The sequence below is a fragment of the Nelumbo lutea genome, chromosome 3, assembly GCF_056320005.1.
Source record: "Nelumbo lutea isolate HS-2025 chromosome 3, American lotus-T2T, whole genome shotgun sequence".
NCBI classification, from domain to species: domain Eukaryota; kingdom Viridiplantae; phylum Streptophyta; class Magnoliopsida; order Proteales; family Nelumbonaceae; genus Nelumbo; species Nelumbo lutea.
In genome coordinates this window covers 86355750-86370426 of record NC_142686.1, presented here as the reverse complement: position 1 = coordinate 86370426, position 14677 = coordinate 86355750, and the positions used below count along the sequence as shown (strand labels likewise).

Sequence of the window (14677 nt, the reverse complement as noted above, 5' to 3'; positions counted from 1 at the left end):
CATACTCTTTTCAAAATATATGAAGAAGAAAACTCATGAAATTTATTCGTGCTGTAGACTAAACTAATTACCTCACACGACACACAACAATAAGCCATAAATGGACGACTTCCATAGTATGCCTTGAAAAGCCAATTAGTGCTGTCTTTTACATCTTTATGGCTGGCCTTACCTGATAAGAAAGTACTGCAACAGGAAAAATGATGGAACTCTGTAATTTGTGGGAAGATAATTACAAGTAATGAGGTAATAGAGACCTTGTATAGGTTTGCCTAAAGATGGAAATTTTAATGCAACGGAGGAAGCATAGATTTTTTCAAGAAGGAACAAAACAGCACCTGTACATTTGCAACCAATGGCTGGCAATATCTAAAGCAAGCAATGACAAGAAAACCAAGCCAGGCCTGTGACAATCTCAATAATTCTCAGGGACTGAGCACAATATAATCCAAATGAAATAATATAAGTTCTGAATTAATAAAATCTTTACCTGTAAAATTGGGAAAGGATTACCAACAGACAAGCAGTGCTCACCCTGGCAACAAAGAAGATCAAGTAAGGCTCACAAGCATACAAGAATAAAACCTTGATCTGAGATATAATGCATAATATAAAACAAAAGTGCTCTGTTTTTGGAGAAGACAAAGGCCTTTGATTGGAAATAAAACATAAAGATTCAAAGAAAAGCACCTGTCAGTTACCATGTCCAAAACTGCTCCAAAAGTTGACACTGAATCAAGAGAGGAGACAGATTAGTCAAACACTAAAATTCAAGTGTTTTTCTTTAAATAGCAATGGTTCATAAAAGAGCTTAACTATTCAAGTTAAGGAAAAGCCAGAGAGCATCTAGATTCCTGACTCTGAGCCGGAATGGGAACAGTCCGGATATGAGAAACTTAACAAAATTTTTTTATCATATCCTTCCAGTAATTGGTCAACAATCTACTTGCTATGTTATGGTAGTTAAACAATGGTTTGAAACATTATGCACAGCAAAGGATTTAATATCACCATCCCCCAACACTCTGTTTAAAAACAAACAAAACTAGTTGATAATCTTTCTGAAATATCATGCACAGCAAAGGAATCTATATCATTATCCCCCTAGCCTCAATTTCAAAACAAAAAATATTGGATGATAATCTTTCATAATGTATTCTTTTTCTCTTTCCTTTTATTTTTGATAATTTCTTACAAAATTTATTTCCCAATAGGCCAAGGTAACTCAAGATGATTTGGCCCTTGTTGTCTATACAATCAACCTTAAAAGTCCATGTTTTCCCAGGGTACAACCATCAAACTTTAGTTGTATTTGAACAATCAACATCAGCATCCAAGCCTTAACCCAACTATATGGAGTCGGTTAAATGAATCTTGTTTCACCATTCCTTTCTGCTTAATGTCATGTCTATTATTAAATTAAGAGAACTTACATCATTTCTACCTAATTCAACCCATGTCCTTTTTGGTCTACCCCTAGCCATTCTAACCCCTTCATCTTGCAACAGATCACTTCTTCTTATGGGTGCTGTCAATGGTCTTCTATGCACGTGACTAAACCATCTTATGATAGTTTTTATCTCAACTATCATAATAATTTAATGTTATTTTTCCTGCTTCAAGGGGCATCCAAATTGGCACTAGCTGACTTCTTTGGTAAATATAGCCATTCACCACTTGCCATCACCTAGTAACAAATCCATGAATTCTCTTGAATTCCTCTGCTGTAGATACCAATGTGATAACCCAACTCACTGCATGTTGAATGTCTTATGCCAGCAGCTGGGCCTTTTTTATCAGCAACAGAAAAATTAATTCATTAATTTAGAGCAGAAGTATACGACAAGAGGTTGTTAAAACAAAAAAAAATCAAAGCCAAAAGGGCCCAAAACATGGATTGTCTCTGAATTCTTTGTTTACCTAGGCCATCTACCCTGCTGTTTGCAGATCTTCCAATCCATCTTATTGGATGAGCATATCTCTAGAAAGCTGTTTGAAGCGTCTCAATTCATTCCTTAGTTTCCAAATTACCCTTTCCTCCTTTTTCAGCCAGCTCACAACTATCTTTGAATCCCCTTCAACGATTGACCATTTCTTTAGCCTTCTCCACCCCATAAACTGCTGTGAATAATTCTGATCTCATCACATCACCTTGCTGAACTGGACCTGAATATAATGCTAGGATGTTTCCATTTTCTTCCTTAATTACCCCAACAATACCCACTGGGCCAGGATTGCCCATACAGCTACCATCAAAATTCAATTTCTGCCACCCAGCACATGGGGGTGACCAGAACTCAATTATTCTTTGTTTTCTACAGGATGAAGCAGCAATTGAACCCCACGAATTGAGAAAGTCTTCAAAACTTTAAAATCTGCAAAGAGCTTTAAGGTTTTGACCCAATGAACCACCCTTAGGGTATTACCTCTATCACAGATTCCTTACTTCTTCCCTTGTCTTCAAAGATTCTTAGATTCCTTTCTTCCCAAAGTGTCCAAACCACTCTACTCCAATGTTTTAAAAGCACAAGGCGCAAATAAAGCGCAAGGGCCAAATTGCACCTGAGGCGCAAGGCACAAGGCGAGGCGCGCGCTTTTTTAAGAAAAGCGCAAAATTACAAAAATAAAAGCTAAAAAATTTTAAAAAAAAGTCAAATTTTTCAAAAAAATGCCAAAAAATTATAAAAAAATTCAAAAAATATTAAACATAATGTTAATAAAAAATATAAACATAAATTTTAAAATATATTATTTAAAAAACCTATTATCTAAAATTAAAATACATAAACATACATGTAAAATGTATTCAAATGAAAATTTAAAAATAAAAGCAAACAAATAAAGCATTTTCAAGCATGTAAAACCCACAACCTCTTTTTTTCCTTAATTGCATTGTTTCAAGTAGTTAATGTGATGTAAAACTATTTGCATTCTTGATTCTATGAGTTGCCTTTGTACCACAATCCTCGAGGCAAGCCCTAACAAGTCTATGTTAGGGTCTGAAATTCTTATTTCTCACATAAAAAATAATGATCTTTTAACTTTCATTGCCTTTTAAGAAGATATTTTATTGCAATGAATGAATGAACAACATTAGCAAATATGCGCAGGGCGCATCAAGCTCACCAGGCGCACACCTTCTGAAAGGGTGCACCTAGGACCTGGGCGAGGCGCTTTCCCCAAAACGCGCCTCGCCCATGCGCCTAGGCGCGCCTTTTAAAGTAAGAGAGCCAAATAGCCCCTCCAAGCTATTAGGAGGCGTTGTCTGCAACCAAAGAGAAAAGAGCAAAAGGACAGGACACTAACAAGTGAAGAGCAATCTCATCAAATTACTTACATAAGAAGCACCAACTTGGGGACAAACACCAGTTTGGTCTTTTCCTCTGAAGAAAATCACAAATATTAATAGAGCCATGAAACACTTGCCAACGAAAAGCACTGATTTTAGGAGGAATGGGCCGAAACCATATTTCCTTCACAGAGAAAGAAGAAGAATGGGGGTGGCTACAAGAGAGTTCAAGGACTTACAAGAGTATGAACCAAATGATCAAGGGCCCACACTCTAGAATTTGAACCACTATCCCCCAAAACCACTGAATTCAACAAGCTAAGAAAAGCAGCAATACTGAGAATTTCAGACTCTAAGCTGCCTAATTAGGCCCAAGTTCCAATCCAGACCTGATTGGGAAGAGGAGCTGACAAATTCGGACACACGTTTTCCTTTGAGGCTGGAAAGTTCAAAGATAGAAGGAGAGGCCTCAGATAAAGGGGAATCTCCAATCCAAGTATCCTTCCAAAACCTTATTTGGTGACCCAAGGCCAAGTCATACCTGATATGTGTGAGGAACACAGGAAGAATGTCATGGATAACCTTCCAAGGAGCAGCCAAAGTAGCTCTGTGCAAGATGCCCGCATCCCACTCATTGTTTGACAATCCATGGATACTTGTTATTAATCTATTCCACAACTTCTCATTATCTCCAAGGAATCTCCAAAGCCATTTACTCAACAAAGCCATATTCTTTGACCTTAGGTTCCCGATACCCAAACCCCCTTCATCCTTCAACTCCATCACCTTTTCCCATTTCACTAAATTATCTTTCTTCCCTTCCCCAAGATCCTAAAGAAAGTCTTTCATAATCTTTTTGATTATTTTTACCACTGCTTGGAGCATCCTAAAAACTGACATGAAGTACATTGGAAGGTTTGTTAGATTAGATTTGATCAAAGTAATTTTCCCTCCCAATGATCTATAGTTCCTCTTCCAACTTGCTAAGCCTCTTCTCAAACATTTCCACCACTGGGGTCCAGAAAATAGTAGCTCTAGGGTTGCCACCTAAGGGAAAACCTAAGTAGTTTAGGGGCCAAAACACTTTTTCACAACCCAAGGATTCTGCCATTGTTCTCAGATCCTCATCTTCCAAATTGGTACCAGCCAACAGACTTTTAGACCAATTAATTTTCAAGTTGGAAATCCTCTCAAAGAGCTTCACTACCAACTTCAAATTTCCTACCCCTTCTCTGCAAACCCCATCACAGAAAACAAGGATATCATCTGCAAACTGCAAACGAGATACCAAGACGGTCTCTTCCTATTACCCAGCCCTTAAACAACTGCAAGGAGTTTACCTTAGTGATCAGCTTATAACAACTCGAGAATTTCAATGTCTAACAAAGATATAGCCAGTATATAAGTCATAACAACAGTGGTTTTTATAACAACTCAACAAAATAGATGTCATTTAAAAAAAAAAGTAATTGTCCCACAAAAGAACAATTATCAGATCACTATTTGCAAAACCAATTCAGCCCTCATGCTTCAAAGCAACGTGCAAGATAGAAGGAAAAATATTTTAAAAATCACCTCCCTGTTGTGTCTCACCACCAAGTTCACAACATATAGTTATAAAAAATAATATAGTGATGATGAACCTCGAAATTGAATGATGATTAAATGCAAAAGAGATGCGCCATAAATGCCACAACAAAGAATTGCATGACATTTGTTAGGCATTGAAACTCAATGAAAGAGACAACTACATATATGTCCCTACTGGAAGTTCCTTTGCACACCTAAGCAAAAAGATATAGGATATCATGAAATAAGTCCAGGCATTTACACTAGAAAAAAGGAAAAGCATGGGAAAGATATTGATGCCACACAAGAGGAATCTATATTGCAATACGTAGGCCCTAACTAAACACTTTGCATTTTTTATCAGTAACAAGACAAAAAGATTATATTAACATGACACAGATAGGTACAAGAGTCGGTCCGTACATATAAAGATGCAAAACTCAAATCAGAACCAATAATTTGAGGCAGAACAAAACCAAAATAGATATAGTAAGCAACAACAAGAACAAAACTATTGGGGAAGAACAATAATACTGAATTCATCTTTTAGGCAATCTTTGGTTTCCTTGGTAAAAAGGTGAGGAAAAAAAAAGTAACAGAAATTGAAAGGATCTTCCCACAACTTTTCTTACTCTTTTTTGAGGAACCAATCACAGCCTTAATTGGTAGATCTCAGGAGTGGAAGAAAATTCAACCTACCATCTTAATTACAATTCTAGTTATGAGACTACTGGCTAAACTAAGAAATCTAAATTCCCAGGAATTATTTTCTGTGGATCCAGCTCAATAAAGGTGAATAAGTTCAAAATGAACCATCTGCAAAATAGATGTAACAGCATCTTTACTAAACCTCCTTATGCAGAAACCCCAGGAAGAAAAGAGAACAAAAATTAGGATAATGTTATTTCCTATAAAGAAAAAGAGGAGATGCATGGAGAAGAATAAAGATTGAAAATGGCAACTTGATCTCAACTTAAGGTACATAAGGCTCAGACTTTACAAAATGAGAGTAATCTAGTAACGTTGTAGTCACCTCAGAAAAGTTCCAAGCATGCTATTATGTCATTTGACATCAAAATGACATGTAAATTCTGCATCTAAGACCTTGCCCAGCTGTGCTGTTGCTGTATTTGGGAAGCATAGTGATAACAGCCAGATGGGGGGCTATGGGAATTAGTTACCCATGAAATTAGCATAGAATATCCATTCTGAAAATTCTTAACCATCTTGAATTCTTAAGGTTCCCTCTTAAATTCTCTCATTTTATTCACAAATTATACTTTATGAACAACAATAGGAGATATAGAACATGCTCAAGCGATGGGGCCTTACAGTATGCATAACACTGATCAATTATATCGCAAGCACATCACTAGCCTAGTCAGTTGCATTATTAAATATTAAAAGAAGCACCATGAGGAAAAATATTTGTTATGCTAATGGAATGTGTTTAACTATACCTTGATTAAATTTGCGGGCGAACCAACCATCTAAACCATCGCAGACAAAGCTGCAGGCACAAATGAATTTAAGGAAACTCAATTGAATTGGGAAAAAAAATCAGAAGTATAAATTTATAGTAATTAATGGCAACCTGATAAAATAAAGGATCGAGAATAGCTTTTTGTCAGAAAAGCATTGAGCAAATGCAAAACAGTTCATAATTACTCTTATGTATCCTGCATCACCCCACAAGTGGCAATTATTTGTTAAGCATATTGATACAAGAAAGAAATGGAAGACATAAAAAATGATGTTCTATGAAATATGAAATCTGCAAAAGTCATCACTTCACTATTAACTTAAACTTCTTAAACAATTAGAATACAGTAAGAACTCTTTCTCTTTTTCTAGAAAACTTACTCCATTTTTAAGAGATGAGCAGAAAAGCCTACCAATGATATTGGGGATGTAAAGATACACGGACAAGGTTCGCTCTCTCTCATTGGAAGTTGGAGCCATTACAGCCTTTACAAAAACTGAAATTACAGCAAATGCATAAGAATCTCAAGCAGCCCCACCCTTCCTACTCCTGCATACATCACACAAGAAGACAGAAAAAGGAACTAAGTTTTCATATTTTCAGAAAAGTGTTCTACTGAGCATCATAAATTTGTGTGTAGCAGCTATAAAGGGGAGAACTTTCAGCAAATGACACTATTATGTGGTGTTACTGCAATGAAGATCTATATTTAAATGCAAATACAGGTGGATAACAGAGAAGGATGGTTGAAAGAAAAGTATCAAGAAGATAGAACTATTTTGATTATGAAAACATACAAAATGCAGTGACAAGCAGTATTTCAGAAGAAAGAGAGGAGATCTTACCATGGATCTTTTGGAACTAGTATAAGGGTATGTGCCATGCACGTGTGCAACCAATTATTAACCATATATGATATATGGTCTTTAGATTTCACTTTTATGACCTGCATGGAACCCAAGGCAAATATCTGCTTTATGAGGAATTATTAGCTCCTACCTGGTCAAAGGAATTGTATCAAACTAAATGCCCTTTATAATTAAAATTTATGATCTAATGTTATGGTTTTCGATTTAGGGATTTAAGGTTCAGGCTTATATTTCAAAGTCTCTTTGTCTTCCTCCTTTAGTATCTCATACACTCGAGTTTTCTCCTTTGTAACCATTTCCTTTGTCCATTCTCACCGAAATAAGGCCATGATGAGAACTGAGAAGAGATTGGGCAGAAGAGGCGACACCTTCTACAAGCCCAAGTTTGTCAGTAACTCTCTCTCACTCTCTCTCGGTCTCTCTCTCGCTGCAAGGTTCAATGGATTTGTTACAAATTTCAACATCACTCTCCAATAACACTGCAAGGCTTGTGCTTTGTTTTAAATTTGAAGCTATGCAATATGACAATAATTTTCAAATTTCATACACAAGCACAATTGATTAATAAGTTTTGATTCAAATTTCAAAAGGAAAGGTGTGTTCTGTGTTTTAGATGTCAGTTCCTCTTTGTTTCCCTAAAATTTTGGTTCAATTTTTGACAAAACTACCAATCATTGATTCAAATCAAATTCGAATAAGATATCCAACACTGTTATCAAATCTAATTTGAATATAAAAATGTAATGGATTATTATCTAATTCGAATCTATGCAATTTTCTTATAGAATCGAATTGGATATATCCCAATCTGATCCATTTGCATTCCTTATCCAAGTCCAATTGGCTGGGATTAGGCCGAAATCAAGATTAAACTTTCAAGTCTAGTCTCCACTCCTCCCAAGTCCCAAGTGGCCAAGTTGGTGTTTAGATGCTCTTTGAACAACTACCAACTTCATGACTCACTTCCATGTTCGCTTCATGTTGATATGCTTTCTTTCTCTATAATTTTCCCTTTCTAATCATCTAAATTAATTAAAAAATCAAGCCGGCAAGCTCTTGAAGTCCTAAACATTAGTGTTGCTTATTTTCCATAATCCAGAGTAAGAATTAGAATCCCTTTTTCTTCTCAATCTTCAAGCCTCAAGGAGGTCAAAATCCTAATTCTAGTATCAGTGATCCAAAAACTCCACTAGTAAAAACTCCCAAGTCCCAAGTGTTGCTTATTGTCCTTGCATCTCATATGTTTTCATAATCACAATAGTTCTATCTTCTTGATACTTTTCTTTCAACCATCCTTCTCTGATATCCACCTAAATTTACATTTAAATATAGTTCTTTGTTGCAGCAATGCCCTATTATAGTGTCATTTGCTGAAAGTTTACCCCTCTATAACCCCCAAATTTATGATGTTCATTAGAACAGTTATCTACAAATATGAAAACTTTATGACATTAAGAATTTCTTTCTTCTATGTCTTCTTGTGTGATGTATGTACGAGTAGGAAGGGTGAGGCTGCTTCAGATTCTGATGCATTAGCTGTATTTTCAGTTTCTGTGAAGGCTGTAATGGCTCCAACTTCCAATGAGAGAAACTTGTCCACGTATCTTGTTAGGCTTTTTACTCATATTTATTAAAAAATGGTGAAGTTTTGTTGGAAAAAATAAAAAGAATTCCTACATTATCCTCTATTGTTTAAGAAGTTTAAGCCAATAGAGAAATGATGAATTTGGCAAATTTCACATTTCATAGAAGACCATTTTCAATGTCTTTCATCTCCTTGTATCAATACACTTGACAAAAAATTTCCACTTGTGGGATGATGCAGGAATCATAAGAGTTTTCTTTTTATCAGCAACACAGAAAAATTCATTAATTAGAAAATCAAGTACAACAAGTTGTGTCGGACGAACATTCCACATTGTCCACTAAATACATCAAATCCCCAAACAAACCAAAACCAATCTCTTTGATTACAACACAGCCAAAAAGGTAACCCAACAGAAACATGTCTTTGAACTCCTTGCCTAGCTAGTCCATCAGCCATACTGTTAGCTGATCTTCTAATCCATCTTATTTGAATCATGTCTTTAGAAGCCTGTTTGAAGCGCCTGAACTCATTCCTTAACTGCCACTATACCACAGTTTGAGTCCCCTTTCAACAATCAATCTATCAATCCCAATTTCTTTGGCTTTTTCAACACCAAACACTGCTGCCTTCATCTCTGCACTCACTATATCACCTTGCAGAATAGGACCTGAGAACATGGCTATCATATTTCCATTCTCTCCCCTTATTACCCCACCAATACCCGATGGCCCCGGATTTCCAAAACAGCTGCCATCAAAATTTAGTTTCTTCCACCCAGCATCCAGAGGGGACCATGACCATGATGGAATCATAAGAGTTATTATGAACTATTTTGCATTTGCTCGATGCTTTTCTAACAAAATGTTATTCTGGATCACCAACACCAGAGTTAGGGTTTTGACATTCTTGAGGTTTGAACTTTGAAGATTGAAGAAGAAAAAGAAATTTCGGTACAAAGAGAAAGGGTGAGAGAATGGTGCAAATGGGAGTTTGTCAACTCGGGTTCTTAATTATGAGAGTAATTTCTGGATTGTGAGCAACACTAATTTTCACAATTCTGGGAGTTTGTCAACTCGGGTTCCAAATTAATTTGTATGATTAAAAAAGGGAAATTAATAGAGAAAAGCCACATCAACACAAAACGAACATGTGAGTGAGTCATGAAACGGGTATCCGTACAAAGAGCATCAAAACACCAACTTGGCCACTTGGGATTTGGAAGGAGAGAAGACTTCAAAGTTCAGACTTGATTTGGGCCCAAGTCCAACCAATCAGACTTGGATAAGAGCTACAAACGAGTCGGATCAAATTTGGATTCAGGTATATCCAATTTGGTTCAATAGGAAAATTACATATTTGAATTTGATAATAATCCTATGGATATTACATTTTTATATTCAAATTCAATTTGATAACTGTGATTGTGAGTGTCGAAAATAAACTCACTTGGGCTGATTTGGAGTTGCTACTCATCATTTGGTTGAAGTGGAGGTGATGGGCCCACCAGCATTGAGTTTGAAATTTCATTTTGGCTCAATAGTGACATTGATAAAAAAAAAAAAATAGTGATTCCAAACCCCAAGGACTTGTTAAAGCAGCCCAGGTAAGACTAGATTAGAAGGAAGGGGTTAGGCACCCCTCTCCCATTTCAAAAGGTAGGATCCACACAGGGGAAGCCAAAACAATCACAAACACAAATAATGCAAAAGGTAGGGGCATGAGAGTGGAGAAGAGATGCTAAGTAATAATGGATGAGAAACAATCAAATTCGTGGGATGACAATTAATCACTACCATAAAACAAAGAAAGAAGAAGAATGAAAAGAAAAATAAAACAAAGAATAATTCAATTGAACTAAAAGGTGAACCATATGATGAGCAGCTCAAATATGAAATGATATGCATTAACTATAACTGAGATTAGTCAATACGATAAGACAGAAAACCTTTATGATGCGAGAGCTTACATTCAATAAAAAATTAACAGTATAAAATGGCAAACAACAATGACATAAAGAGGAATTTCTTCATTTAGCGCAAACAAAGATTTATTCAAGGAACCCCCACCCGAACCATTCTTAAGACCACCAAGCCCTCTCGAATGAGTTTTACGATAGAAGCTTTCAACGTACACCCGGAGAAAAATCTTTCACTCACTGAGAAGTAAAATCCTGTGACTATATCGTCCTGCAGACGGATGCGACGGGAAGAAGTGGCATTTGGAAGTGTTGCTGACTTAACATTTAGGTTTCGGCATAACAAAGCTTGCGACAGGTAAACCAGTACCGACCCATGAGTACTAACCAAGATATTAACCATATTTATCATTCCTGATTGTCTTAAATAATAATAAACTGAAAACAGGGTCTAAATCCAAAGACTAATATTAACATCAATTAACATTCAAAATTTAAATAAGATGTTCAACATGCAGGTTATGAATTTATACTTATATGCGGGAAGATGATAAATGGTAAAAAACTTTTGCAGAGGGAAAGCATTGACCGACAATGGGAGATGAACAGACCTCTAGAAGTCGCCTTCAGGGAAGTTATTCCACGCTGCTATTGATGGAAATAGATGGTAGCGTCCAATGATAGATAACTTGAACAGGGGAAACGATGACAGATAACTCTGATCTGCCTCTGCAAATCTCGACCTGGGCCAATGAGGAATCGCAGAGTTTCAATGGCGATGATGCACTGGCTCAGATTCCCGACGAACTTCGAGGTCCTATCGCGGGCATCTTCAATTTTTCGATAGTGGGAAGTCTGGCCAATGGAAGAATTGATCTAAGCGGTACCAGTTGAGTTGCAGTTCGGTGATGATGCTTGCAGAGGTGGCAGTCAGGAAAGAATGGAGGAGGAAGAAGAAAGGAAGAAGAGCATGAGATGAAGAGGAAGAAGAAGGAGGTGGTGGAAAGGGAAATGGAGGAGAGAGAGAGAGAGAGAGGATGCTGCCGGTGGTGCTCTTTTTTAATGGAGTCCACCGGCCACGTAGAAAATGACGGAAAGACAGCAAATGGAGGAAGGAAAAAAAAAACAAAAGAAAAAGAAATAAAGAATGAGAAAGAGGAAGAAATAGAAACAAATAATGTGTGAAAAGAAAAGGGGGGAACCACCGGACTTGTTCGGTGTTCGGTATCGATAGCGACGGTGGGTGAACAGAAGAAGAAGAAGAAGAAGAGGAGGAGGAGGAGGAGGAGGAAGAAAAGGGGACAATAAGAAAGAGAATGAGAGAGAAAGTTGAGAGAGAGCGAGAGGCGAGTCGCCGCTGCTGTCGGTGGCGAACTGGCGACTGTGAGATAGAGAGCGAGACAGGAGGAGTGGTGGCCGCCGCTGGTTCAGTCGCCGAACTGGGGAGAGAACCAACCTTAATTAAAACTTTTGACCGATTAGGGCATAAGGGTATTTTAAGAATTTACTAACGTTTTGGGTATTTTGGTCATTGCGGATCGAGATAAGGAAAAATATGGAGGCCAATCGAGTGAATGAAGCTTGAAGATTCTCTTTCAAAGGTGGATGTTGGATCCGAGGGTGGAATAAGGTCTCAGAGTAATGACCAATGAAAATGTCTGAAACAGAATCTTTTAAGTTTAGGGGGGCAACAGGAATATTTTTAGTGGAAAGAGTATGCATCAACTTAAATCTACTCAAAATGACAAGCTCTAAACATAAAGAAAAAGAAAGGATGTTCTTCTTATCTCAGTCATGTGCTTCACTTGCTTTTGAGTTTTGACAACGCTGATCTTATCTTTTAAAGAATAAAAAAATCATGTATTTCAATTTCAAGGAAACTATAACAATACTCACATGCTCAAACCCTCAACACAGACTGAGCTTGCAGACCAGTTTCACGATTCAAGATTTAATAAAACAGTCACAAACCAAAGTCCAGAATCCGATCAAATTCAACAAAATCCAACAGTCAATGAATCAACTGACTGCAAAAAATTACCTGTCATCAAATCTTCCTCTAAATTGCAACTTTCAAATCTCTTCGGGAAAACATATTTCGCAGTTTCATCCGCCAAATCCACTGAACTGCAAACGAAGAAAAAAAAATCAAGTTGAAAAGCGATTCTATCACGAAAATGAATGTTTCCTCTTTTGCTTTGGAGTATTTACTTCGCTGATACAGAGAGGAGGTCTGACGTCTGAGTAGCTAGATCGAGAACAAGAGAAACACGACCTTCAAAACCGGACATTGTCCCTCTTTGCCGAGTAGTGACGCTTTGAGAGAGATGTTGAAAGACTAAAAGGTTTTATTGGACAAATTACTTAAATCTACCCTTATTGTTTAGCTGATTCACAAATTATACTCTTGCTCTTTAAATATCGTCTTAAATCATTCTCTCACTTTCTTTCTTACAATTGACTAACTCTATTTTTCTTTAAATCTAATCTTCTCCTATAAATTGGGTATTCTTTCTATATCTCATGCCTCGTCTTGCCCCAAACCCAACCTAACGGGAACGAAAGCAACACGGGTAATGTAGTTGCTGCTTTCATGATGTCTTTCCCCCAAAGCCAAGGTTGTACTAGTGGGATGCAGATTCCATTGAAGTTCTCATGGCGTCGAAACATATATTGAAGGAACTCAAGGATTTGCTCACATGGCTATTACATAGTAGATACTCTTTGTTGACATATCAAAACCCCAAGTGATCTTTGCATTGATCAGGTCGGAACAACTCTTGGATTCAATAATCTCGGTGGAGAATTCCTTGCTATTGAAGTTGTCTCTTTAACAATTGATTCCGGCAGAAGAGCAAGGTGCAAAGATGACGGAGAGAGGGGGAGAGAAGGAAGGATGAAACCTTTTACATCTACTGAGTCTCTCTCAGATCTCGGGTCCAGTATGAACTCAAACTCCAGGCTTCTTCTCTAGTGTCAACAATCGATTCTAGCGGACTCGAGCTACATGCTCCTTTGATGCCAGCAATCGGTTCTAGTGGTCAGATCCGGTGCGAACTCAGACTCATGTTCTCTCCCTCACTTCCCATACAATGGCATGTTGGATGCAGGACGGATGTAGGTAAACAAAATGAGTGAGTAATTTACATTTTCCTTTTTCATTGTTTTTTATTTTTAATTATTTAGACAAAGATAATAAAAATAATGAATAATTTCTGTCTAATGGAGTAAAAACGTGGACGAAAGACACATTAACTGGGACATGTGTCACACAGTTATAACGTGTTCACTCATTGTTCTTATCTAACATGTCTATTACATCCGGGCAGTTATGCAAAGCATTCTTGTGCGAGAGAATAGAGGGGCAGGAAATTATAAAAATTATCAACATAGAAATCATATAATTAAAGAACTATTTTAAAGCACCCCTATGATTTAGTAAATGGATAAGAAAACCCTCACTCTTTGAAGAACAATTTTAAAGTACTCTTAAATTTTCGGACAATGGACAAAATTCTCCTCTACTATTAGTGTTCCATTACAATCAGTTTGCATGTAATGTCACGTGACTTATATAATTTCTCTTAATTCCAAAACTATTCTTTTGCTATTGATGTTTCCCAAAGGCAATTCCTTGTGAATGCTTACATTGCTTGCACTAAACACCTTCTAAACGTTTACAAACTTCTAAGGCTGGTTCGACAAGAAGTAAGACACAATAATAGACTCTAGTTGACACTTACATTTACTACTCCATCCTACTTGCTGATCGAATCACTACTTCAAATTAGAATAACATCAAACCCTTCACCTACCGCCAAAGAAGCCAACCTCTTTATCTCAATAAATAATTCTCTCGAGTGCAACTTTATACACTTTAGTCAAGAAGAATAAAGTGATTGAAAAGAAACCAACCAACATATTTTGAACAGATCAGAGGTGTCAATTGGATGGATTTGATCCA

At 36.9% G+C, this 14677-nt stretch overlaps 1 protein-coding gene across 9 annotated transcripts in view; it reads right to left on the bottom strand.

Annotated features, from left to right (window-relative positions):
* LOC148866199 (CDP-diacylglycerol--inositol 3-phosphatidyltransferase 1-like) overlaps positions 1-13849 on the bottom strand; it is a 29274-nt gene extending 15425 nt beyond the window's left edge. Inside the window, exons 1-10 of one of the 9 annotated variants that reach the window (XM_088976208.1) lie at positions 12925-13849; positions 12755-12840; positions 7187-7287; positions 6754-6890; positions 6453-6537; positions 6319-6368; positions 691-730; positions 491-535; positions 339-404; positions 72-186 (exon numbers count right to left, since the gene is read on the bottom strand). In XM_088976208.1, coding sequence (XP_088832334.1) covers positions 72-186; positions 339-404; positions 491-535; positions 691-730; positions 6319-6368; positions 6453-6537; positions 6754-6820 — 468 coding nt within the window. In that variant the 5' untranslated portion in view covers positions 6821-6890; positions 7187-7287; positions 12755-12840; positions 12925-13849. Of the gene's footprint in view, positions 1-71; positions 187-338; positions 405-490; positions 536-690; positions 731-6318; positions 6369-6452; positions 6538-6721; positions 6891-7186; positions 7288-11324; positions 12153-12754; positions 12841-12924 lie in introns of those variants that run through there. The other 8 variants (XM_088976206.1, XM_088976211.1, XM_088976213.1 and 5 more) reach the window with 8 other exon arrangements.
* Between the last annotated feature and the right edge of the window lie 828 nt (positions 13850-14677).